We start from the raw sequence: 27284 nt of genomic DNA on the forward strand, positions 1-27284 counted from the left end.
GCCTGGCGGTGGGGTCCGGGAAGCCGGGCCGGCGGGGAGCGGGGTTCTAGCAGCCGCGGAGGGAAGCGGGGAGGACGCTGAGCGGGTCCGGAGGGCGGGTGGGAATTCGGGGGAGGGCGCAGGGGTGACCGCGGGCCTGCCGACGGGCTCCCACCCCCGGGAGCGCCCAGGGGTCCGCGGCTGCGCGTCCCCCGGGGCCCGGCGGGCGGGGGGTGTGAGCAGGGGAGGACCCGGGTCTCCGCCGCCGTCCCTCTCCCCGGGCAGCTGCTTCTCATTCCCTGCGCTCCCTCCCCTCTCGTCGGGGGAGAGGCGCTCCCCCAGCTCCCCCTCCCGAGCCTCCCTTCCCCAGCCGGCCTCTGGCCGGGTCCCCCGAGCCCGCGCTGCTGCCCGGCCCGGCCCGCTCGGCTTGGGGCACGGCCGCCCCGGGGGCACCCACGCCGCGGGCCCCCGGCCGGCGTTGGGAGCGAGGGGCGGGGGGGACCCGCACCGTGGGCTGTGCCGGCCCCCGGGGATGCACCTGAGCGGGGAGGGGGGTCGGGCCCCCCTCAGGGACCGCGCTCGCCCCCGCCCGCCGCCCCGCCGCGCCTCGGCCCCCACACCGGCGGGGTGCCGGCCCCCGGGCGCAGCCCCTCCGCCGGCCGCCCCCCACCGCTCCCCGGGGCGGCGGGCGCCGCGGGCCGGAGCTGGCGCGGGCGGCGGGGCGGGCCGGGCCGTCCCCCGCGGGGCCGGGCCGGGCAGGGGCGGGCCGGGGGCGGCGGGCCGGGCCGGGCCGGGCTGGCGGGGTGCGCGGCTCCACGTGACTGCGGGGCCGGGAGAAAACCGGGGCCGGCGGCGGCGGCGGCCGCACTGCGCCCGGGCGGCGATCGCGGGAGGCGCTCGGCAGCCGCTGCCCCGAGGCTTTCGGCGCGCTGGGTCCGGGCTGGCTCTCCAGAATCATGGACTGTGCTGATATGCCTTGCTTGCTGTCAGTGAGTACAGCCCTCTTCTTCCTCGGCTTCGCTCTTTACTTTTAGTTTCCCGTACGGGTCTCGGCTTTAGTTTTTTCAACTTTATTTTGTTCTTGGCCCCGTTCCTCCCCTCCCGGGGTCCGGCGGCGGGACGCGAACCCGCGGCTCCTCCGCCCGCCGAGCCGGACTCCCCTTCCCCGCCGGGCGCCGGGGCCCCGCCGCCGCTTCGGCCCGGCCCGGCTCGGCTCGGCTGGGTCGGGTCCGGTCCGGCGGGGCGAGCGGGGCCGGGATGCGCCGGGGAGCCGCCGGCCCGTGCGGGCTGCCGGGCTAGTCCCTGCCCGCCGGGGCGCGCCCGCTGCCGCTCGGGGCTCCTTCTGATGTCGCTCTGCCATTTATTATTATTCTTATTATTCTTATTTTTATGTTTACTCGGAGGAGGGGGGGTTGCTTCTCACCCTGACTTTCCTTGTTGGTTGTCGCGTTTTTTACACTCCAGAGACACCATGATTCCTGGTAACCGAATGCTGATGGTCATCCTACTATGCCAAGTCCTGCTAGGAGGTACTAACCATGCTAGCCTGATACCCGAGCCCGGCAGGAAGAAGGTCGCGGAGCTGCAGGGACAACCCGGATCCGGACGCCGCTCTGCCCAAAGCCATGAACTCTTGCGGGGTTTCGAAACAACTCTGCTGCAGATGTTTGGGCTGCGAAGGCGGCCTCAGCCCAGCAAGTCAGCCGTCATTCCTAGTTACATGCTGGATCTCTACCGGCTCCAGTCTGGAGAAGAGGAGGAAAGCCTCCAGGAGATTAGCCTGCAGTACCCTGAGCGATCGACCAGCCGGGCAAACACCGTGAGGAGTTTCCACCATGAAGGTCAGTGATGGGAGGAGGTAAATTCCCAGCCCTGGTAGCGAGCGGGATTTCCTTGCGTTTGGAAGCTCACAAATGCATTTAGAAGCAGGATGTGCCCGGCCCAAAATTTATGGGAGGAAAACTGCCCGCCCCCCCCACCCCCCAAGCCCACTGCGTGTGGGTGACAGGCGCTGCTCTCTGTTTTTTCCAGCATCCTGTGCTTAACCCGAGCTTGACCACATTTTGAGGTGCTTTCCCTTCTGTTGACAACAGCGAGTTTCCTTCGGTGCCTCTGGCTCGGGGTCACTCCCTGGGCTCGTGTGGATTTAATGGCTCTGGATCAGATGCGGGAGTAAAGTGAGGGCGGGATCTCGTCCCTGGTTTCTTTTGAACTATCAAAGCGATTGCTGCCTGGTTTTGCTCTTAAGGAAAAAAAAAAAAATCCGAAAAAGCCCCTACTCGAATTTAATACTTACAGCTGTGTGTTTATAAGGTTTATTCAATAGGCCCTTGTAATCTGATCCAAATGTTTCCTAGCGGATGTTTCTTTTCCAAAGTAAATCTGAATTATTAATCCAGCCGCATCATTACTGCGTTGGAATTTGCTTCTCTTTCTCCCCCTGCCCCCTGCGCCCCGTAACAAGGCACCTCTGTGCTCCGTGGCGCCGCATCTCACTGGGGAGATGATTTTGGAGAGACTGGGGGGGGCAGGGGGAGCGAGAGGGGAAACGCCTCCCCAAAAGGGGAGGCGAGCAGGGAAGGGGTGACAGTCCAGGCACAGGCATGCGGAGGGTGAGGGAGCTGCGCTGGGGCAGGACCCACTCCGGGTCCAGCTGGGAAGGATGCGCAGGGGAGCGGAGAGGTGCCGGTGGCTGCCAGGCAGGTGAAGTGTGGGTGCTGTGGCTGCGCCGGGGGCTGTGGCTGGCTGCCCTGAGGCTGATGTGCTCTTGTTTGCTCTTTGTACTGCTTTCCCCCCCGCCCTGCTCCCCTCCAGAGCACCTGGAGACTGTCCCGGGTCCCAGCGAGGCGCCCCGGATCCGCTTCGTCTTTAACCTCAGCAGCGTGCCGGAAAACGAGGTGATCTCCTCGGCGGAGCTGCGGCTGTACCGGGAGCAGGTGGAGGAGCCGAGCGCGGCGTGGGAGAAGGGCTTCCATCGGATAAACATTTATGAAGTGATGAAGCCGCTGTCGGAGCGCGCTCAGGCCATTACGCGCCTGTTGGACACACGTCTGGTGCACCACAACGTGACGCGCTGGGAGACCTTTGATGTGAGCCCAGCTGTGATCCGGTGGACCAAGGACAAGCAACCGAACCATGGGCTGGTGATCGAGGTGACCCACCTCCACCATGCACAGACTCATCAGGGCAAACACGTCAGGATTAGCCGATCTTTACCTCAAGGGCGTGGGGACTGGGCTCAGCTCAGGCCGCTCCTGGTCACTTTTGGGCATGACGGGCGAGGCCACGCGCTGACCCGCAGAGCCCGCCGGAGCCCCAAGCACCAGCGTTCCCGCAAGAACAAAAAAAACTGCCGCCGCCATGCCCTCTATGTGGATTTCAGCGATGTGGGCTGGAACGACTGGATCGTGGCACCCCCGGGGTATCAGGCGTTTTACTGCCACGGGGACTGCCCTTTCCCTCTGGCCGACCACCTCAACTCCACGAACCATGCCATCGTGCAGACGCTGGTGAACTCCGTGAACTCCAGCATCCCCAAGGCCTGCTGTGTGCCCACGGAGCTGAGCGCCATCTCCATGCTCTACCTGGATGAGTATGACAAGGTGGTCCTGAAAAACTACCAGGAGATGGTGGTGGAGGGGTGCGGGTGCCGCTGACCCCCTTCCCCGCCGCCCTCTCCTCCCCTTCTCTCTCCCTTCCGTCCCACCCCAGAACTGCTTGCTATAGCTGGACTCTTCTCTAAACTAAACGTTCACCTTGACCTTATTTATGACTTTATGTGCAAATGTTTTTGACAATAATGATCATATATTTTGACAAAATATATTTATAACTACATATTAAAAGAAAAAAATAAAATGAGTCATTATTTTAAAGGTAAACGCATTTTGTGTCTCGCCTCTCAGGGTGCTGCTGAGGCTGTGCTGGCTGGGTGTGCAGCAGGGAATGTATCTTCTCTCCTTCTCATCTTCTTCCCCTTGCCCCTGCTTCCCCCCACCCTCCTCTTTTACCCCTTAAAGGCTTTGCAAATTTTAGTCTTTCTATTTCTTGCCAAGGTACCGCGGATCCCCCTGTGCTGGGGCTGCACCACATGGGAGATGAGGGTCCCTGGAGATTAAGAGCTGCTGCTCCTGGCTGCTGGGAATAGAGCCGACCTTGCTAACCTGGCCCAAGTCTTTGCAAAGCAACCCACCAAACATGCATTTGAAAAGAAGGTGAAGATTTACCTGAGGGCTTTATGCTAAAACCCACTGGGTTTCATACCCTTCCTCCATCTTCAGGATTGCCCAGGTTTTAAAACTATTAACATTTCCCCCCCCCATCCTCCCCTCCCCACTGGAGATTGGCTTCTTTGGGAAGCTTCAAAGGTTTGCACGGGTCCTTTGAAGATCAAATCGCCCCATTACAATGCCAAAAAAAAAAAAAAAGATATCTGGAGCAGTTAAATATGTGTTAGCTAATAGCTACCTGTGCTGTGTCCTTTCCAAATTGCTTCCGAGCAGGAAGGTGATCAGAGCTGAGCAGGTACAGTTGGAGGTGTCTAGGACCTGAAACCCCCAGCTCAAACACATCGGATGGGCTGTGTTTGGCTTGGAAAATAGGGAGCTGTGCCCTAGGCTGGGCAGCACGGTGGGGTGTGTGTGAGGGGCTCCTGCCCTCAGCGATCGTGGGAGTGGGAAGGAAAGGGAGCAGGGCGAGGCTGCATGGTGCTTTTTTTTCCCCCCTTTTTTTCTTTCCTTTAATGGTTGAAGCTTTCCAACCCTCCAAAAGGGGTAGCTTAGTTAAAACCAGTAAAAACTGGAGTGGAAAGCTCGCTAAAAGCCTTAGCTCCTTAAGGAGTGCAGGTGGAGAGAGAAGGGAGCTGTGGGGGGAGGCAAGCATGGCCCTGTGTTTCTCCCTGAAACAAACAAACAAAAAAAAGCAGCCCTCAGCCTATGTTGTGCTAGCGAGGCTTTTCCACCCCTCCATCCTGAGGCTTTTCCACCCCTCCATCCCACCAGGTACGGGTGTATGGGAACAGGCCACGGTGTCCCCTCCGCTGCTGGAGAGCCATCGGGTGGCTCTGTGCCTGCCTGGCTGGGTGCTGCGGGGTCCCCGCAGCCTCCCGGCACCCCACAAGGCAGCGATGGGTGCTTGCCACGGGGACCCAGTGACCCAAGGCTCTCTGTGGGTGCTCGCAGGGATGCACAGGGCCTATAATAGGGTCGTGGAAAACTTGGGAGGGGGATCACTCCATTGCTGGGGAGCCCCGGCGTGCGTGTAGGGGGCTGGGGTTATTGCTGCCGTGTCTCCGGGGCCCCTCGGCCCTGAGCTGACACTCTCATTCCTGCCTTTAGAAGGGAAATGTGTGGCCCGGGGCATCGGCGACCTGCTGCCTCCCCTTTGATGCCTGCATATCAGACATAGCCATGCCAAAGAAAGAATTTCATTTTGAAGTGGCATCAGCTAAAGGCGAGCGCCTTTCAGCTGCCTGACAGGGCAATTACACACATCTCTGCCGATCTGCCCCGCCACCGATAACCCCGGCTGTGGCGAAAGGGGGTCTCCGGGCCCCACGGCATCCCTGGCTCTCGGGGGCCATGGGGTAGCCACTGTGGGAGAGGGTGCCTGGAAAAAAATCACGGTGCTTTTTTTTTTTTTTTTTTTTTTCTTTCTAAAAGAAAAAAAGTTAAAAGAAACGGGCTTCTCCCAAGTTTGCTTCCCCGTTTGTCGGTGAGGGTGTTGCAAAGCTAAGCAGCATGTGCGCAAACGCCTCTTGGATTTAGATCATTCTCGTTTGTAGAAGTCTCCAGCCGCTTTGCTGCGTTCCTGCTGCTTTATGGATCTGTTTATTTTGGTGCTTATTTTTGCATTGCGTTTAAATGACGAAACCGAAGCTTCAGCCCCGTGGAGGCAGAGGCACTTGCTTTTCCGCGGGTGCTGCGAGGGGAGAGGTTGTTCTGATGCGTACGTGGCCTTTGGGAGATTTTCCTTTGCTTTGGTTTTCCTGCCCTGCTGCTGGGCTGTGGGTTGGTGAGGTCCTACATGGGGTGTTCTGCTCAGAAACTGTAGGAAAAAACTAACTTTTTTTCAAAAAAACCAAGAGTATTTCAATTTTGTAAATTTTTTAAGAATCTAAACTGTGGATATAAACCAGCTGACAGTAGAAGTGATTTATATTACAAAATATTCATGGATGCATTAAGCAATTTACTCAGTGCAGCACATCTAAACTTTTGTATTTAACAACAGAGTACAGGGGCTAAGGGTTTCCCTCCCCGTGTGCGTACATCCCTCTGTCCCGTGTGGGTGGCGGGCTGCTGCTGTATGGCCTCCTGAGATCAGAGAGGCATTTAGCAATGTTCTCAATCTGATAAATTGTTTAAAAATAGGTAAATGCAACAAAAAGCATCAGGGAAACCAGAATCAGGCCCCTTTCTTGTTTCCAGCTGATAACCAGTGGCGTTTTTTTCCCAGCCCTTCAGTTTGCTCTGGGTTTTGCTGGTGATTATCAGAGCTCTCTTCACCACCCTGGCAAGGGAGAGAGGGGTTGTTTCTGGGAAGCTGCGAGTTAAACGCTGGTGCGGAGAGACCCAGGAATTCCATGTAGCATTTCTGGCCATTGTTTTGTGCATTTGTCGCAACAGTCATGCGGTTTAATCCTGCGCCCTGGAATTAGTGTGATAACCGGTCCTGTCTGTCTGAGCACTGCTTGCCGTGGACGTGCCGATTCTGTTTCTTGCTGCCTTGTCTGTACCAGAAACTACCTTGCTCATGCAGCAAAGAGCTGAAGTGGTGGTTTAGGCTCAGGTAGCCAGTGCTAAGATTTGCTTAAAGGTATGACAAATATATCTGCTTTGTAAGTACAGTAATTCCTTTGACTGTGGAATGTATCATTTGCAAATGTTGCTTATTTCAGAGCAAGCGAACACTTCATTTGTGGTGGCTGGTACAGAAATCCCTGAAAGGTCTGAGATAAGGCATATCAGTTTAATCCCTCTCTTATTCAGTCCAAGCTGTGAATAAAAAAAGAACGGGTTGAAGGTGAGTGTGCAGCCACCTCCCCACCATCTAGGTGCCCTCCTGGCAGCTGTGGCCCACGGTCCAGCACCCCGAGAAGCGTGAGTTGGATGGTAGATGCTCTGAGGCTCACTGTGATGCGATTTCATCTTTGTGCTTACCACAGGAAGGCTGTGACTTTTGATACCTTAAAAAGTATTGTCATGCTGAAGTCTGTTGTGACTTATGGATATAGGAAACAAGGAGAATATCTCAGCAGGGTTTACTAACCTCTTGTGGCTCCAACTGAAATGTTTACCGTGGTTGCTGGTGTGGGCCACTGGCTGTTACACTGTAACATTATTGCTGGAGCACTGGTGAGGTCATGGGGTAAGGTGTGCTGGAAAATGGGGGTCCCAGGCTCTGCTGTGTATCAGGAGCTCCTCCCAGAGACCTGTGGTTACCCTGATCCTATCCCCAACCCCTCTCTTGGCTTGTAGGATCCCAAGAGTCTTCTGGCAGGACTTTCTTCTCCCAGGTGAAAATTCACCCCCAAGTCAAAGCTTACAGCATCGTTTTGAGAAGAGCTGCTGTCCTGGAGATGCCGTAATTGAGGAGGGAGGAGGGCTGCTCAGACAGCCAGGCTTTGCCTGTAGCCACAGGGTCCGAGGCTTTGCAAATTAGTTTCTAAAAATGCAGATTGGTTTGGAAGAGAAGCACCGAGGTTTGTACATTGCTATTCTGGGACAAACACAGAGGCTTTGCTACGGAGCCAGCAAAGGAAGATGGAGGCCCTTGTCGTTTGGAGTGCAGTGCCTGGACACCTCTGGCAAGCTTCTCGCCCTATGACAATACAATTAGCGCAGTCTAGCCTAATGTTGATGGCTGAAACTGTTGAATCTTAGCGTCGACAGATGTTCTGTTCTCTTCATTCTGGGGTTTCATAGCATGATAGCAGGTCTGAAGGTCCTCTACTGAGCATAGTCCCTGTCTGAAATCACAGGACCTACACAGGTAGGAGAAGATATTACTGCTTTCCTATAGATAATGATCTTGGGCACAGAGAGATGAAGAGACTTGGACACTTTACACACAATCAGCTATGGAGAGTGGGCAGAGCCAGAAGAGGTGTCTGACCACCTCAGTCCCTGTCCTGTGTTCTAGATACAAAACTCTTCTCTTATTTCGAGTCTGTCCTTCTGAAGATCCATCACTTAACCTCAAACCGTTGAACCGGTGGTGAATTCTTGCATAATACAATGAAAGAGGAGGCTACAATGTCCATGTTCTCTAGACAGGCATGATAATGACAGTGAGTATCAGAAATGACCCAGACAATGGATATTTCCTTCTGTTCATGGATCCTGCATTGAAGTTTGGAAGTGTAAAGTAGGTTTTGTTAATACGTTATTTTCACCTGGCTTCTTAAACAAGCACCTCAAACTTGCTTCCTTATTTGATAGACCATCCACCTAGACACAAGCAGCAGAGGGAAAAATTCATTAACCAGTGGTTGCACCTTAGCAAAGCCCAAGGAGGGATGAGGCAGTGGGGAACTCTGGCTCTGCTGGGTTGTTGGATCAGCTGTGAGTCACTTACTTCACCCAGCAGATGAACATGTGCTGGGACTTTGGTTCTGCAGAGTCTGTCCAAAATCTGCCCCAACTTGGAGCCCTGTGCTGTTTTTCACACTGTCAGCATTTTTCATGCACTGCTTCCTGCCTGTGCCTTGATGCTGCATTTTACATGAGAATAGCTTTGGGCTATTTTTTAAAAAATATTTATTATTTTTATATTTATTTATTTATTATATTGGATGGGCATGGCCCATCAACCCCTTGTGTCCTCCCAGGACTCCGTCTTGGCTTTGCAAAGAGCTACTTTGAGCAATGGCAGCAGAGTTAAGGGGAGTCTCCCCTGGCATCTGTGTCCACAAGAAGCATCTTCCCCAGCCCCCCAGCAGTGTGCTTGCATGGTGCACCACAGGGGCTGCCTGGACCTTTTGCACAACCAAAAGCCATTACCAGTAGGATTTCACCCTAGAAAGGACCTGTGATGACCTGCATCTTCCGTAACATCAGGGAGCCAAGAAAGCTTTATCCAAACCCAGCCCTACACTTTGATCTGTTCATACGCTACAGATGTGGCTGCATCTCGACATGCTTACCTGCCTTTGGTACTCTGTAGCTGTCTGGTTGTACTTATATCGTCAACATTTCTTCCAGTCGTCTCTTCAATCAGGTGTAGCATGTGATACGTTTATAAATGCAGATTTTCCTTTCCACTCTTGGTCCAATTCCCCTTTTTCCTGGAGATTGCAGATATTCAGATCCAGGGAGACCACACAGTTCCCAGAGGAGAAGTTAGCTCCCAGTTCTAGCAGTCTATGAATGGAAAATATTGAAGTTAGTCTACATTTACATTAAAAAAAAAAAAAAAAAAAAAGTCTGTGCTAATTCTCTGCAAAGGACCATCTAGCACTGCAGGAGAGGGCAGGAACACAGCAAGCCTGTTAACAGTGTTTTTCTGCAGCACCCATCAGCCTCCAGCCATGTACAGGTCAGAGCTTCTGGAGCCAAAATTAGGGTCATTGTATTTAACAGGCCAGCATGAATTTTACTTCCAGAAATTTGTAGAATTACATTGTAAACCTTATAATGCTTTTCAGATCAGCATTATCCTGTGCCAGTAATTTCCACAGTTTGCCTATCCATTCCTTTTGAACTGTTTCCTTTTATTTGTTTTGAAACCATTACCCAAAAGTTCATAATCGTGCTCCAGAGTTCTTGTATTTTTGGACACAATGAACCCCTGTTTCCTATTCCTCTTCTCTGCACCAGAGACTGCATGTCCTCCGCTCTGCCACATCTGTCACCCTTGTCCTCTGCTGTGCCCTCACCAGGCTAAAGAGACCTGTAGGTCTTTGCCTTGGTGGAAGTCGGTCCTTGTTGGTGCTTACCCTTCTCAGTGCCATCTCTGGCAGTCTGGGCAACAGTGGTGGAAGATGGACACTGCCAATGAGACCCCTTAGCAAGTTAATCAGCTTGCTGAAATTGTAGAAATGCATTTTAAAGCATGCATCTGGGCTCACAAAGAATCATAGAATCATTTAGGTTGGAAAAGACCTTTAAGATCATAAAGTCCCACCATTAACCCAGCACTGCCAAATAATACATCGCTTTGTGTCTTAAATTTTCGGAAGGGTCTGGTTGAGTGATGGCAGGTCCTTTGTATACAACTGCATGCACATACAACCTGGAGGTCCTTTGCAGCATGGCAGAGAGCTTTACACTCCCTTTCCTCTTCAAGTAGAGGTGGTGCTTGGACCTCTGCTCCTACAGGCCCCTGAGAAGGCTGGGCAGCTGCCTCCCAGCTCTCTCCCCAGCCAGTCTGGGGCTCTCTTCTCCAGCCAGGCTTGATGTTTGTGCCGGTTGCACATGGAGGTGATGCTGTTGGGTGGGTTCCGGCTGGAGCAGGACTTTCCGCACCACCCTCAGATAATTGCCTTTGTGTTGCATTTATGGCAGGGATTTAAAACTCTTCTGATCTCCCGCATGTTTTAGCTCTGCCCTTTCCTGATTAGATAATCTCACACCTCGTGAATGCATTCCCGTAACATGAATTATTCTCCTTATGCTTGGAGGCTTCTTGTCACTGAAAACTGAAGGCTCTGCTTGGTCTGGAGTCCCACAGGCAAAGTGCAAGTGCTTTTCCAAGTAATCCACCTGCCCCTCACCTCTTCCTTCAGTAATATGAGATTTTACGTGTTATGAAATAATTGCCTGAAACAGGCTGCACTGTTTTACATCTTAGATTATATGGAGGACAGTAGGCATTTTGCATTGCTTTTATTGGCTTTGCTTGTGTTGTCTGAGCTGTGATGCACACCTGCTATTTAGTACTGAAATCAGTGAAATCCTGCATGCCAAGATTAGCTAAGACACGCTAAACTGATTATACACCTCACTGGGAGAGCCCCGGACAGGCTGGGTGTGTGTGAGAGGGCTCGCGAGGGGCTGCTCCTGCTCACTGGGCTGGGGCCAGCTCCCACCCAGGGACAGGCTGGGTACATCGCTTTTAATAGGGAATTAAGTAAATAGAAGGAAACACTTTGCTTGAATGCCACACTAAGCAGTTATCTCCAAAGGAGAAGGACTGGGGACCTCAGTGAAGAGCCACCCATGTACTTTCTTTCCTGTCTTTTGGAGTTTATCTCTTAAATCTCCTTCCATCCTGAGCGTGTAGCGGCACACGGGGGCAACACTGTACATGCTCAAAATATGCTGCTCAAGCGTCAGGTGCTCCTGTGTGATGCAGAGAGCTCTTCCTGCTGGTCAACCAGGTGACAGAGCTGGAGCTGGGTAGAAGCTTGCCCCTTTTCTGGGGGTCTCTTCAAAGCTGCTGGATCCTGCACAGCACTGCCGAGGCGGCACCCACCAGCCGCAACACCACCATCTGCTGCAGCTTCAGCACTGACCACACTGGTGTCCCTGTTACTTTCAGTCTGTGGGACTTGGGAAGAGACTCTGCAGCCGTCATGATGGGATAAGGTGTAAGCAAAGGTAAAAATGCTTCTCAGGGCTGGAAAAAGCTCTTTGTGGAGTAGGGGATGAATGGTTGAAGCTGTGGGTTGAGTCTGGGGCTGGTGGAAGCACTATGGCCCCATTGATGCTGCACGGGCTGCTCACATGGCTGGGCTCTGGGGTTTCTTTCCTGGATCTGCTATGGGGGGAACTTATGCTGCTGGGTTGGTCCTGTGGGGGAGTTTCTTGCTGCTGGTTTACATCAGAAAGGAAAATCAGGGCTCTAGGACATGCCCTTAGTTCCACTTCCAATTCTCATGGACCCAACCACCATCCTGACCACCACTTGCCTGCAGTGGTGAGATGGGGGTTGGTTCCTGCTTGGGTGTCTGAGTAAAAGAGCTCCAGCCCAGCACGGCATGGTGCTTCTGTTCTTCATCACAGAAACCCTTACCCAAGGGCCTTCAGGTCATGAACGGGTCTGGAAGAGGAGCTGAGCAAGACATCCTGTGAAACATGCTGATCCTTCCCGCGTCTGCACTTGGGGCATCAGAAACAGGTATTTTTAGGTGTCATTTGAAGAGATTTAACAGAAACAGCTTTGTGGTTGCTGTTTATTTTGCTGTTTAAAAGTATTAAAAAGAACCACCGCAGTATTCCTTGAAAGACAGTTCGTAGAGTTGGACAGTTTCCCAGTAAGAGGCAGTCCCCAAGGATCATTTGCTAAGACAATATTTTTAATTTGATTAACCAATGGTAGCACTGAGAGGGACCTGCATATGCCTCCATAGCAGGACACACGTTGGGAGCAAAGTTTGATGGTAGAAGCCACAATGTGGGGAGAAGGGTTAAATGGTTAGCTGAGCAGCTCTTCTGTGGGACACGGCAGAAAACAAAGACCTGGGGTTGTTGCTGATCAGAAAAGAGCTCAAGAGAGCCCAAGTGACAGAACCTGGGATGGATGAAGTAGAGATTTTCCCCTAGAGGTCCCAGAGTCAGGGCTAAAATACTGAGTGGGTTTCTCATACCTGCATTCATGATGAATTGTTTCAGACCTCACTGGACTGCTGTGAGCATCAAATGATCTTAGAGAAGAGCCTGGTCTTGTTCTGCTGGGCAAATTGGAGGCTGGAAAGGGATTGGTTGTCTGTCTTGGGGTAAATCCCAACAAGAGGGAAGCGCTGCTTGTCTCTGAGTAGGGACACTTGGGGAACTGGAAAAAAATTTCCAGCTGTCAGAAGTGAGATCCCAGATGGGCCATGTCAACAGGACTATCAGGGACAAAAATCTGTCCTTGTTTGGAAGTGACTCCTCTTTACTCATGGGAAGGCAAAATGTGGTCCTCAGGACAGCAGAGTGGCTCTCCTCTCCTGGGGGGTCCCTGCAGCTTTGGATGCAGGATGTCAGGTGAACATGTTGTGAGGACCCAAAGTCACTAAAGGATGACCTACAATCCCAGGTGTCACCGCAGATGTCACCAGCTGTGGTCAAAGAAAGAGCAGCCATGCTCCTTCTGCCAGAGCAGGAGCGGCCTCAGACAAAATTGTTTCTCATGGGCAGAAACGGGATAGGAATGCCCTTTCTTGGATCGATGGGTAGTAGGGGGGACATGGGAAGGGGCGGTTGCTGTCCCCAGCCAGACAAAGACATTTGGAGGTGGCTCATGGAAGGAGAAAGAGGGTGGGGTGCCCTGCTGCAACTCCCTTGGGTGCTGGAAATAGCTAGCATTATACGACACGCTTCACAAATTGCTTTTGCTGTGGGTTGAATAATGACTTATAATAACAACGTGGCTTATGTGGCCTTGGGGCAGCACAGCCGCTAGATGGGGGAGAGGAGGGCTGGATTTTCTTCCCACCTCCATCTGTGTGGTCCAGGGTGGGCCAGTAAATGGCCTCATGCCTCAGTTTCCTCCCTTGCAGGCCAGGAGTACGCTCATCCTGCTGACAGTAATGGCGATAAAATATCTCACAAGCAACCGCTATTTAAAAAATCTTTTATTGCTTCCCGTTAAGCTGATGACTGTTAATGAGGAGAATAAAATTCACTGCCCTGTTGCCATTAGACAAATATGTGCTCCATCTCCATCCGAAAACCCCATTGTAAATAACTGTGGAGGAGTGGAATAAACATTGTCCTTCCCAGGGCAGGGCTGAGCAGCAAGAATGAGCAAACACAGGTGTGGAAGATTTGTAAGCTTTAAAGGAGATTGGGGCTATTTGGGAATCAAATCTGGTTTTGGTTAGGAGCATCTTCTGCCAAAAAAAAAAATCCCAAAGCACCAACGAAAGACCCCACAGATGGGCGGTGACGGCTGTCTGCAGCTGCAGGCTGGCTGTGATGGCTGGGGTGGTGGCAGTATCCCAACACGCTGGTGGCAACCAGGGTGCACGGTCCTGGCATTGTTCCCACATCACATCATTTTGCCACTTGGCATCCCCAGACCTCTGCTCCATCCGAAGCCCAGTGCAGAGAAACCCTTCTGCACCGGGTCAGCTCCTTGGGTTGGTGTTGTTCAGCGTGTAATTGGGGCTAAGCTGCTTACTTTATGTGGCAGGCTTTCCTTTCTGTCTTTCCCCTTTCCCTTTTGAAGGTGAAGGTTTTATGTGACTGAAATGTGTTAACGCTCCCATAAAAGTAAGTGAAACACAAGCGGACGTTTTCTTTTTTTGGGCACAGATGTGATTGGTTTGGGCCTGATCCAGAGGCCAAGAGAGTGATGATTAGCAGTGCTGAAGGGAAGTGTTTTCTGTAGGAAAGTGTCATTTGCAGAGCAAATTGCGACATCTAGAAGAGCCAACTGTGTACCTGGACTCTGGGGACCCATTCCTCCCCTCCCCGCTCTCACAGCCCCGCTCTGATGCCACAGCAGGAAGGTTGTCTCTGCTGCAGGGTTCATTTTTCCGAAGGACCCTTGATACCAGACTCAGCCCATCCAGCAATTAAGGCTACCCAAATGAGATTGCAGGGTAGAGTTTTTACAACCTAAAAGAGGTCCCTGATGCGGTAGATTCAGAGATGGGACAGTTTGCCCAGCACCCGCTCCGATGAGCTGTGTTTGCCCCTGCTGCTTTACAATGCAGAGGCCAACAGGATGTTTTGCACAGAGCCCATGGCCTCCTGCACACATCCGCTGCTGTTGGTTTCTTATCTTGTTCTGAACAACTCCTTTCAGACTCAGCAAAACCAGGAGCAGGGATGGAGTAAGTATTTCCTGACCTTGTTCATGCATGGTGACACAAGACCCTTCCCTTTGCTCCTTAGAAAAGGCACAGCCAGGCAAAACAGTGAGGCATATGCCACAAAAATGCTCCCAAATCTTCTTTCATTCCCACCTGGAGGAGCCATCACTTGGTGGACAACTTGGCCGTGAAAGGCTGGTGGGACTCCATCATGCCCCATGTTCCTTGAGGCTGGGTGGTGGCACAACCACTTTCCCCCTCTGCTGTGGGCTTATGATGAGAAACCCCTCCAAACGATGAGGCTTCTGCCTGGTTTTGGAGTCCACCATCCCTGTTGCGTGCCAAGGAGAGGATGTCCCACAGAGTTGCCAGTGCGTAGGACTTTGAGGATGCTGACGGCTCCTTGCAGCATTCAGCTGGACTATGCTCTGTGCCTGTGGTCCTGCGTTGAGCAGAGAACCGAGTGCTCTTTGTGCACCCAAATTAATACCAACATTTATGCCGAGGTGGGACAGCATTACCTACTGGTGGTTCCCCATTGCTGCTCTGAATGCCCTTTGAGGTAGAACGAATAGAATAATTTCAGTTGGAAGGGACCTCCAATGACCATCTGGTCCACTGCCTGACCACAGAGATGACCAAAAGCTGATGACTGTTACTGAGGGCATTGTCGAAATGCCTCTAAAACACTGACAGGCTTGGGGATGTCTCCCCATCTCTGGGAGGAGCAGAGCAGGCTCTTTGCAACCCCTAAACTCTTGAGCAAGTTGGTGGTCAGAGCGCAGATGAGATTTCCTCAGCCTGTGGTCGTGTTTTGGGGATTGTAGTTAGGGCTTGAAGCACCACCCCATGAAGTGAATGTGACAGACGCGTGCCTGGCGTGTTCTCTGGTATTTCCCATGCTCCTCTGAAGCCTGGGAAAAACTCGACAGTAAAACCCAGACTTGCATGAAAAACCTTTCCCTTGCACTGAACTCATGCAAAGCCTCAGTGTCCCAGCAGCAGATGGCTTAGCTGCTTTCTCAGAGATGGGTTATTCATGCAGACACCTATTTTGAGGCACTGCCATCCTGGTCTTCACACATCTCCTCCAAAGATGGAGCTTCATTTGCAGATACCCCAAATCTAAGGTGTACGATGGCAGAGCAGTGGCCTTGGCCTTTTTTGAAGATCTGTCTAGCTCAAATGTTCTGTGTTCATGTGTGTGAGTTGGGCATCCTGTCTCTAAGACTCTGTGTGTGAAATGTGTCCCTTGATATTTCAACCTCCAAACTACCTACCCTCCTGGCAAGGGAGATGTTGTCTCATGAGCAAGAAAGAAATGGAAGGCCTTGTGTCATTGCAATTACACAAAGTCCAGTGATGTCCAAGGCACCAAGCCAAGCCACTCCATTTGGATCCTGGAGGTGGACACCTCTCCAAAAACACCTGTAGGGACTTCTGTCCACAGCTTCTGTACCTGCAGATGAAAGGACACGTCATCTCAAAGATGGAAAAATCTCCACTGTGGCTTTTGGGATCACATAACACTTTGGCTCAGGTGACCCAAGGAGAATGTGGCTGGGTGGGAGGTGATGTGGAGTCTCCCGGGCCAGCGGTGGGGCTGCTCTCCAGGGTGTACACCTGTACATCTTGGCAAAACAGGCCCTGCGGCCTGGCAGAACTTCCTGCTGAATATTTTGGCTGGATCCATGAACTTGTGCGGCTTTTGTGGCATGGAAACTGCCTATAATTTCTGCTGAATGCAGCCCCATATATTATGTTGACAGTTCCAGAACATTATAAGATCATTTAGTCCTTTCTCACTAAAACCAATTTCAAACCTCAGGGTAGTTGTTTCGTGATCAGTAGACAAGCCCTGCATTAAACCCACAATTAAGACAAAACCCTGAAAAACAGTGCGCAACACCCCCAATCTCCAGCAGCTTAAAACCCAGGGTCTGTCTCACCTGCTGTTGCACCCAGTGGCTTGAAATTGCAAAGGCAGCGATGGCTCATGGGGAAGCTGCAGTGTGAGGTCCCATCGTCCCAACTGAGGGTGAGCGTGTGGCCAAGGCTGCGCGGTCTGCGATGAGGCTGGGTGAGTGTTAGGGAAGATGCATTTAGAGGTGAGATTTAGGAGGACCAAAGATGGATGTAGCTGGCTTGTTCCCTCCATTCACCCTGTGCTGAGAGGAATATCCATATGGCATTTATGCTGTTCCCGTGTCAAAGAGTGCTCTTAAGTGTTCACAAATCCAGAGAAAATATTGTTAACCTAGCAGCAGCCTAGGCATGCCCCAGGAAGCCAATAGAGATCCAGCTTTTTCTCTCTGAGCTCTCTTGAATATATCCAAGGACACAGCATTTTTCCTCAAGGGATCCAGTGCTTCAGTGGTGGAAAACAGGTGGAAGACCACTGAAGCCAATGGCACTGCAGTTATTTACATCTGCTGAGGAAATGGTTCAAAATCCTTCCTTTGACTCAACACCTTGTTACAATATAGATGAAAACTCTCTATCTCAAGCAGATCCTCCTTGGGTTTCTGTTGCAGCACTCTCCAGACTATCAAGCTGCAACAAGGTCTTTTACCATCTCATACCAGCATACAAGAGTATACCAGTCCCCCTGCTGCCTTCTCCTCATCTCATCTTGCCTCATCCAGGGTGTGTGTTCTCTCTGCTCTTGCTTCTTCCTCGGCTGCTCCCTCTTCATTGGCTCTCAACCACTTAACAGCACCAGCCACAGCTGCACCTTATCTACATCAGCCAACACACCACCCCTGAAGCCAGCCCACAGCTGTATATTATCAATATTAATTAACCCAGCTTCATTCCTCTATAGGTTTCCATCCTCCAACATGTGGTGGATGGGGACATCTCAGCCCTCTTGCATCTTAGCAGAGAAATCAGTGCTTTCCTAAGCAAATTTCCTATGCACCCAAACAAGAAGTCCCAGGTGCATGGATGTCCTGCAGGGATTTCATGGCTATTCATCCATTTGCTGTGGATGGCTTTACAATATTTTTGAGCTTCTCCTTGCGAGATCTGTGTTCAGCTTTGGGCCCCTCACTACAAGACAGGCATTAAGGTGCTGAAGTGCATCCGAAGCAGGGCAATGAAGCTGGTAAAGGGTCTAGAGAACAAGTCTGATGAGAAGCGGCTGAGGGAACTGGGGCTGTTGAGCCTGGAGAAAAGGAGGCTCAGGGGAGACCTTATTTCTCTCTACAGCTGTCTGAAAGGAGGGCGTAGTGAGGTGGGTGTGTTCTCCTTTTCCAAGTAACAAGTTATAGGACAAGAGGAAATGGCCTCAAGTTGCACCAGGGGATGTTTAGATTGGATGTGGGGAAATATTTCTTCACCAAAAGGGTTGTTGAGCACTGGCACAGGCTGCCCAGCGAGGTGGTGGGGGCACCATCCCTGGAGGTATTTAAAAGCTGTGTAGATGTGGCACTTGGAGACAAGGTTTAGTGGTGGGCTTGGCATGCTGGGTTAGCAGTTGGACTCAATGATCTTAAACATCTTTTCCAACCTAAATGATTCTGTGATCTCTCCAGAGGACTGAGCAGTGCCCAAGCTCTGAGCATCCTGATGGGTATCACCTCCCATCCCACGCCTCAGCCCCACCGGCCCGCTTGTGCTTTGTTTTCTTGCCCTTCTCAAGAACCAGCTGCAGGTTGTGCTTTTTCTCCATCAACATCATCGCTTTTATCTGCGCTGGTAGCAGCGATCCCCACCATGCAGGATTTATTTACATTGAAGGGTAAGTGGGAGGCTGTAATTGGGATGGGATTTGAAGAGGTCAGAAGGAGCCTGTGCAGGAAAACTGTAAATGAGGGAGGGCTGGGAGTTTGCTGAAGTCGTTACGCACAGATCGTTCCAGCTTCCACTCAGTGCCATTAGCTGGGGGTAAACGTGCTGTCCAGGGACGGATGTGTATACATTAATGGGGGTTTTCAAACAGACAATCAGTAATGAGCTGTTAATGTTTTCCAAGTGGTCTTTCAACCTTATGCTCTGATTTCTTTCGGCTGCGCAGCATGCTCGAGGATTTTGGATCTCTCGGTCCCTGTGCAAGAGTGCAGGTCCCTTTCCATGCACCAGGTCTCTGCTCAGCCTCAGTGCCCCTTGTGCTCTGTCCCTGCTCGTCTCAGCTGCCTCCAGCACCGTGGCAAGCCCCGGGGGTCAGGAGCCCATAAGATGGGCAGGGGAAACCCTCTCTGCCAGGGAGGGGGCCGGCAGCCCCTGGCTGCGTGTGCAGCAGGCTTGGCGCGGCAAGCACACGGGTTTGCCATACAGTGGGTTGGGGCAGCTGGTGCGGACACGGCTGGGAGGAAGGTGTAGGATGAAAAATCTGAGAATTGTCTTCAGGAAACCTGATTAAATGACGAGCTGAAAACTCACGGCTTGCAGCCTCGAGTGTGCTCGGGAAAACAAGAGCTAAGTTGCTACACCCCCCTTCCTCCCACCCCCAGCTCATCTCTGGGGTACCCTTGGGATATCACTTGAAGAATCATACCAGTGATAGAAGTGGTAATTGAGGAAACTGATGCAAACGTGATCTCCCAAAAGGTTGTGTGGGAAGCAAATTTGGGAAAGATGCTCAGATAAGTGGAATTTTTGCTTTTGTGCCTTTCTTGAGCAACATCATCAGACCTAAGGTTTCCTGTTTATTTATTCAATGATCACCGCTGTATTACACACATAGGAAATCACAAAAAATGCCTTGTTTTGAGGACAGGTGAGGTGGAAATAAAGGCTGCTATTTAGGCTAGGCTATGGCATATTGGCTGTGCTGAACATCTCGTCTTGTGACTATTTTCACGCATCAGCGAAGCGAGCACAAACACATCCTGCAAACATCTGGCTAGGAAGATGCCTCAGCTGTGCTGAACAGTACCAATAATAATAATGTTGTTGCTCTAGTGTAACATAGAGCAGCCCCAAAGCTGCTCTGCTCTGGGCCGGGTAGCAGAGAGGCCCCTACACTGGGCTATGGGGTGAGCCGTGGTGGAAGGCAGATGTAGAACTGGCTTTATACCACCCTGTGGGCTGCATTTCACTGGTGTGAAAGGGCGGTAGTAAAGCTTGGAAGCTGGAGTGGATGGTGCTGCATGAAAACCGACTAGATAGCAACATGCCATCAGCATCTGTTCCCCCTGGGGAGGTTTAAATCCAACTGTTCTCCCAAACCAGCCCACCACGCAGCCTCCTCTTGCTGCAAAAATGTGCTCAGATGACTTAATGACTTAGCTAAATTGAACGGTTTCCAGTAGCGCAGTAATGTGTTTGGAGAAGGAAGAGCTTTCAAAAGGAAGCTGTTTGCCCATCTAACCCAAACAACTTTCCATTGCTGTTGGGGAGAGAGGAAAGTCTGAACACCTCATGCAGTGAGTCCAGGGTACCCATGACTTCATTCCAATAGCACTTGGCAAGGGAAGCGTGCATCAGGCAGCAAAATCTGGTTACATTTGGCTCTTCCCCATGTTTCTCAGCTATGGGGCAACCAGTGGTGGGAATCTGTGGTGAGTCAAGGTGCACTTGCGGTAAGATGGCTCATGAAGAGTCTGCCCCGTGGCTGTGTTTACCTGGCTGCCACCCAGTGATGCCGACGGGGCTGGGCTCCCAATATATGGGATTTTTTCCCTTTCTCAGGGCTCAATGGATTCCCTCATCTCTCCCTGGTGGATCACAAATAGTGACACTTGATAGAACAAGATGTAATGGTTTTAAACTAAAAGAGGGGAGGTTCAGACTAGATGTAAGGGAGAATTTTTTTGTGCTGAGGGTGGTGGGACACTGGCACAGGTTGCCCAGAGAGGTGGTAGGTGCCCCATCCCTGGAAACATTCCAGGCCACCTGGACGGGGCTCTGAGTGACGTGATGGAGTTGTGGATGTCCCTGCTCATTGCAGGGCAGTTTGGCTAGATGGCCTGTAAAGGTCCCTTCTAACCCAAACCATCCTCTGATTCTATGGTTTGTTTGAGGAAATAAGGAATAGATGGGCTGGCTTGGTATCCTGGGGCTGGGAAGGGTGAAATCCTTTAGGATCTAAAAATATGTAACTACAAATGCTGCTTCAGTTGCGTGTAATTGCTGTGAGCTCCATGGGGCCGTGGACAAGGATATTGTTTCACCTTTGCTCATGTGGGGCCCAAATCACAGTTTAACAGAATCAGTTGCAGTTTTTGTAGCTGGCATTTTCTCCAGCAAAAGATGGGATTTAGTCAAAGAAAAAGCATAAAAAAATATTGCTTTATTTTCTGGAATATCAGAAAGCCTGAGTGTGCAAAATTAAAACTTTAGTTTCATTTAGAAGTGTGGATTCTCATATAGGTTTCCCCAACCTTTTTATTCTACAATTTTGGTGATATTTTTAAAGTTTTTTAAAATTTTAACCAAGTATCTAAACAGGTGGCATGATATTGGAGTTGTCCAGTGGACTGCAATTCTGACTTCTGTTCAACCCCACCTGACGCTTTGAGCCTTTCTAAAACCTCAGCAAGTGTGATACTGCCATGACAAGACTTCAGGTAAAAACAGAAACATCAGTTGCTCCTTTTGGTGTTTTCTTCACATCAAAGCTTCAAGACTACTTAATACACAAGCAAATGCAAGTATGGCTTTTTTTTTAATCTTCATTTTTTCTCTCTTTTGTCTTGCGACATGATCTACCTCATATGAATTGCTGTGATTAATTATAGTAAATAGTAATAATAATGACAATAACAACATCAACGCTAATTGTATTAATAATAATAATAATAATAGTAATAATAATAGTAATAGATTCATTGAGTGGTTTGTGTTGGAAGGGACCTTAATGGTAATGATGATGATGATGATAGTAATAATAATAATGATAATAAAAACAACCAGTGCATTGAAGAACCAATTAGTTTTACTTCTGGTATAGGTCTCGTCTGAAGTATTTTATTCGGTTTTGTAATGGCGGGGTGTTTTACCTAATATCAGCCACGTAAGCATGGTGCACTGAGTCCCAGCAGTGGAGCAGATTCCCAGCCACTGTGGGGTTGTCAGGCTCTTCTGGAGGGTCATCCTGGACAAGCCTCCTTACTTCTGGATGGGGTGAAGCGCTCTCAGGCTCAGCTTTATCTGCTCAGGTACAGGGCGCTTTGAACAGCAGAGGTGAGATGCTGTGCACCCCCTTTCTGTGCTGAGTGTGGTCTTACACCAGCTTTTTTTGCCCCCATGATGGCTGGCAGAGCTGATGCTGTGCTCCCAGCATGCTGGACCTGGGCACTTTGGAAAGCCTAAATCTCATGTGCATTTTTGGACTTGATGATCTTAAGGGTCTTTTCCAGCCTAAATGATTCTATGATTCAGCAGCTTCCCTTTCCCTGCAGCTTGCTTGTGCACATGCAGCCGCCTGTGACGAGGACCCAGCAGATGTGCAACCAGCAACATGATGAGCAATTTCTGCTGGGAAATGTTCACAGCTTGAGCCAGAGCCTGGTGCTGCATCCAAACCCAGTGAGCTCAGGGAGAGCCTCTCCCCAGGCTTGCACAGATCTCCTGCCTTGGCTCTGGGCAAATGACGAGAAAAAATATGCCCCACAAGTGCTGGGTACTGACCCTCCCTGCACCCAGCCCATTTCATATGTTCAAGGACCACCTTGTCATGAGCAAGGACTGAAATCCTGGAGTGCCCTGGGCACAGCTTCATGGGAGAAGCACTGTTGACTGCATGTTGCAGTTGTCATTTCAGAGGCTTGATTTGTGGGAAATAAAAGAAAAAGGAAAAAAAAATCCCATCATGACGCCATGATGCAGTGGTTGTTTTATCTCACGGGGAGGTTGAATGAGGCCTCGTAATTGCCGGAAGATTTATGAGACTGGAATTATGCTTGGCTGTTGCTGGCTAATGTATCTGTGGCGTGGATGTTGTGAAAGCACCTTATGAGACAACATGTAAGGAAATTTCAGAAGGTGTGTGATCTCTGGAGGCAAAACGAAAAACCACCCCACAGTAGGTCGATTTGTATGTGGTGTTGACAGGGAGCCATCATCCCCCATGGCCCAAATAAAACCGCTGGAGCTGATGTTCTTGTGCTACATCAGATAAACAGCGGTAGGCTTAGTGCTCATTTCTCAGGCTGCCTCTAATTATCCAGGGCTCTCATGTGCCAGGGGACTGTGTGAGTTATTTATAAGCCTCTTTCAAGGAGGAAAGTATTGGAACAGCCACGTGGATTTTTTCATTCAACACATTCTCCCCATGAGCACAACCTGGCTCCTTTGGGAGGGACTGGTGTTCAAGGACCAGATTCCTCCCCGGTGGAAACACAGTGGGATATTCCAGAGCCACACTAGTGCCTGGGAAAGCATCATGGGATCCAGCTGGTCTGGAAAGTGCATCTTTGCTCTGGTGCCACCAGGGTGACTTTACTGCGAGGCTGTAGCCTGCTTTGCATGAGTCCCATAGCTCAGCTGCAACCACATCATCATTGGATGCATTTATCCTACCACCCCATCAAGGCCTGACAGTATACTCAAACGTTGTAATGCCAAAAGCATCCCTGTAAGAGAATGGATGCTGTTCTGTGCCCTGACCCCTTTGCTCTAACTGCAGCCCAGCTGGCTTGATCACAAGCCTACAGCACTCACCAAATTTAAGAGCTGTATCTTCTAATTATTTTCTCCTTTGCACTTTTCTAAAGCCTTTTTTTTAAGCTTTTCTTCCCTGCAGCTCTACCTATGAGCCAACAGAGTCAATGGCATCCACCTCACACCTTGCAGAGGGGTCCTCATCGCTCCTCACAGACCTTCCCTTGATCCTGCTGGGTCCTCTTCTACCGCACCCAACTGCTGTCTTTGCTTTTGTACTTCACAAGGTGAGAGAGTTCTTCTCTTTTGCAATGAGGTGAACACAATGGCTTGTAGGTATTCCAGTAAATACTTGTGACACAGAGAAGGACTCTGAGCAGTGGGGTGAGGAAAGTGAGCAAAAGGGTGTGAAGCTGCAAAAGCAGGCTCTGCTAAGTGTATGTTCAGGTGGAAACCTCACCTCCTGCAAGGCAGCTCAGTGCTCTGCTCACCCCCGCCTGAAATAACTTGAGTGTCTGGAGACCATTGCATGAGACTGGCAAGTCGGGTATTTGCATATGGATTTAGGCAATAGCTGTTTCAAAAACCCACGGTAAATACCCACACTGAACCCTTTCCCAAGGCTTTACATCTCAGAGAGCTCTCTGTTTGCAGGCATGAAGCATCTCTCCATCGCTCATTGCCGTTCTCCTGCGTGGTTGTGGATGACTGTTGTCCAGCCTTTGTTAGGTGCATTGTGACCTGCTCATCCCAAAGGGCTGCACAGGTTTGTGTGGGTCGGGCAGCAGCTGGGTCTGCCCTGGGGATCTGCTGGTGGGAGTTGCACCCCTGAAGCATCCATCCATCCATCCATCCATCCATCCATCCACCCACCCATCCATCCACACATCCATCCATCTATGGAACATAAGGTGGTTCTGGTTGCAGTTTGGTGAATCTGCCACTGTAATAAGGACCTGGATGAAGCAAAAGCAAAGCTGGAAAGAGATAAAGGTCAGTAACATCGTGAGGAATATGCTGTGTTTGATGTATTTTTATAAGTGTGAAAAGGGGCTATAGGATTTTTCGAAGCACAGCACTTGGCAGTCTGTAATCTCACTGGCAGCTGAAACTTGTGCATCATTTAGATGAGCTGTTCCCAGGGGAGGCAGTGCCAGATGTACACCTTGCTAGAGGGCAATGACACTTCAGTTCCCAGTTGCCTTCTCTACCTCCAAACACCTGCATACCGCCCCAGTCATCACCCTCCTGTTCCCAAATTCTTGATAAACAGGCTTTTTCAATCAACTAGTTTCCAAACACTTCCCTGAAAGCCAAGACAATTATATCTATAAATACTAACCTAGCATGCACCAGGTTGGGCACTTCTGAGAAATCTAGACCTGCAGGATTGTTCTCCTTTCTTTTCCCCTGGTCTTTAAAGGATTTAACTACAGACATTTCAGCATGTTGGCTTGGGTTTTGTCTTTACTCGGTATTCATAAGGAACTTCGGTGAGTGGAGAAGTGCCTTTCTCTGAGGAAGGGAGCAGGTTTCTGGTTTTGCTGGTTACCCCACAACTTCACACCTTGTTGGTGAGATGCAGCTGGAGGTGTTTGGTTTAGGGCTGGGTGAGGATATTAGAAATGCTTGAAATACGCATTTGAGTAGATGCATAGCCTGAAGGAGAAGATAAGTTATATGGTTTGGCGTAATACAGGAGAGATTTTTGTTGCCTGGAAGATGGGAATATCGCTGAGAACGTGGAGAGATACAGAACAACAAAACCTTAAAGCTGATCTCTTTGTATTTTTGTCTTATGAACTTTGAATTGAACTTCTGCACCAGATCTGATCTGGATGAAATATCATATCTGAGGCTGATTCTTATCTCTTAAACCTTTCCTTTGTTTCTTTGACTCTTTGGGCTTTACCCTCTTGTTTTATTGTGAGTGGCCCAAAGCTTTGATCTCACAGTGAGCTCCGGCAGGCAGCACAAACCTTTGCTTTGGTGCGAGACACACAGAGGGACACTGGGGTACTCAGACAGTCTAAACAGACAAGAGGTTACTTCTTCTGTGCTGAAGTCTGAAGGCAAACAGGGTAACTTCAGAATTTATTGTCTCCCCTTACATGATGGGAAACTGGAAATTCACACGGGTATTCCACAGTAAGAAAATGCACCTGTGGGAACTCAGTTGTTGTATATCTGTTTCCAATTTTATTTACAATCCCTTTTATTTTTTTAAAGAGTCTGAGCAATTTAAGCTTACCTATCCTTTAATATAAAATAATTGAAACCAAAGCTCTTAAATACTTTATAATGACTTTTTCTCTGCTTTTTACAGTCATGAGTAGAGGTTTTATTCTTCCAAAGTATCTAGGTCGCTAAGCTCGAATTATATTTTACCTCTTCGGGAAATTCCTTTACTAGGAAATGAACAGCTGGTCTTAATCTAATCTGATGATACCTGCTGATCTATACAGTAAGAGCAAAGTGCGGCCAACCGTGTTGGAAAGCATTGGGGGCTTCTCTGCAAATATTCATTCATTGTTTTGGACTTCTTTTTTTAAAGTAATGATGTAGAGAGACACTTCAGACTTACTCCCCACATTTTCCATTAGTGGTAATTTAAAACTTTGAAAAATGTACAGTAACTTGCCTAGGTCAGCTGAGTATCAGCATGTAGCTTTTCATTCACATTTTTCATTTAATCCGGTGGCTTTGAATTCCTTGCCTTGTAAGTTCCTATATATGAAGATTAGAAACTGCTTCTGGCTATGTGGAATTACATGCTTTTAGATGAAATTTAATCCCTTGTAAAAGGTTTTGTTTGCGGTGATCTTTCCTGTTCACAGCAATAGGCTGCCTGGCTGAGAGCGGATGACACAGGTGAAGACATCAGCGGACAATAGGCAAAACCCCCCAAATAATCACAGCTTGCATTTAGGATCAAATCTTCATCAGAGCTTTTGGTGATCTGGCAGCTTAGAGACTTCTGCTTTGATTCCAGGAAAGCAGCACAGCAAAATGAAAGTCTGCAAAATCTATTGAGAATAAATTGGATACGTCCACACCGTCTGTGTTTTGACAGGGTTTCAAGTGGGAAATTTTGGCTTTGGAAGGGTTTGCCGTGTGATCCAAGCGCTCCCCGTCCCACGGTCCAGCTGGGACTTCTGCCTTCAGAGCAGGATGGAGACCTTTCCCTGGATTTCACGCCCCCCCCGAGCTCTGCTGGGAGGAAAGAGCCAGGGTTCACCTCTTGCACAGCAGTGGCTGAAATGAGAGTTTCTTCTCTGAGCAATGGGTGGTTTACACACATTTTGGTGATGTGAAACTCTCCAGCAGGGTCTAGGGCTGAAGCAGGTATCACTCCAGTACCTTTTTGTCAGGAAGTCCTCAGGCTACCCAGAAAAACAAAGCAGAGGCACATATTAAAAAGCTCGTTCAGTGCAAGTGACCTTTCTGCATTCAGCCTGGGAGTTTGTGACAGTCAAAAAAGAAAATAATTCTCTACTTCTTCCAAATTCCATATCCATCCGTACCATTCCAGTCTGTCATGAAAATTAACCTGCAAAAAGCCAGTTGCTTTCCTTGCCCCATAGCTGTGCCTCCTACCCTGCCTCGACCAGCCCTGGTATCAACCCTGAAATCAGATAGCGGGATCCTGCCTGGGACTGGCCAGAGGGTGGTCCCACTCTGCACCAAGGAGCATCCACAGAACATGCGGGGACAGCAGATGTGGGGAAAATACCTTCGAAAACCAAGCACTTATGGATTCAGAATGGGGCTGTGAATTGTGTTTTCACGAGGAGCGTATAATTGGGGCACGTTGAATCCTCCAGTGGAGGACAAGCAAAAAAAAAAAAAACAACCAAAAAAACCCCCAGATGGTTTAGGTGATAAATTACATAGGTTAAATCGCAGATCTTGCAATGAATGCTGGCTGGGATGTGTATGCAACCTTTACAAAAAAGGATTGGTAAAGTCCACTATTTTTCAGGCAATTTCAGAAGAAGAAGGAGGAGAAAAAAGGTGTTCATTTAGTGACTGAGCCGTTCATTGCGAGTTGCTCGCTCGGCTCTAGCAGAGTTAA

General features: G+C 50.1%; 1 protein-coding gene across 1 annotated transcript; it reads left to right on the plus strand.

The window, feature by feature from the left end:
* The first annotated feature begins 833 nt into the window (after positions 1-833).
* On the plus strand, positions 834-3860 carry BMP4 (bone morphogenetic protein 4). The gene is made up of 3 exons (XM_040602105.1): positions 834-968; positions 1444-1820; positions 2794-3860. Exons 2-3 carry the CDS (start codon positions 1451-1453, stop codon positions 3633-3635), a joined length of 1212 nt encoding a protein of 403 aa, XP_040458039.1. The 5' UTR covers positions 834-968; positions 1444-1450; the 3' UTR covers positions 3636-3860.
* Positions 3861-27284: the final 23424 nt, after the last annotated feature.

Source organism: Falco naumanni, chromosome 7, assembly GCF_017639655.2.
Source record: "Falco naumanni isolate bFalNau1 chromosome 7, bFalNau1.pat, whole genome shotgun sequence".
Classification (NCBI taxonomy): Eukaryota; Metazoa; Chordata; class Aves; order Falconiformes; family Falconidae; genus Falco; species Falco naumanni.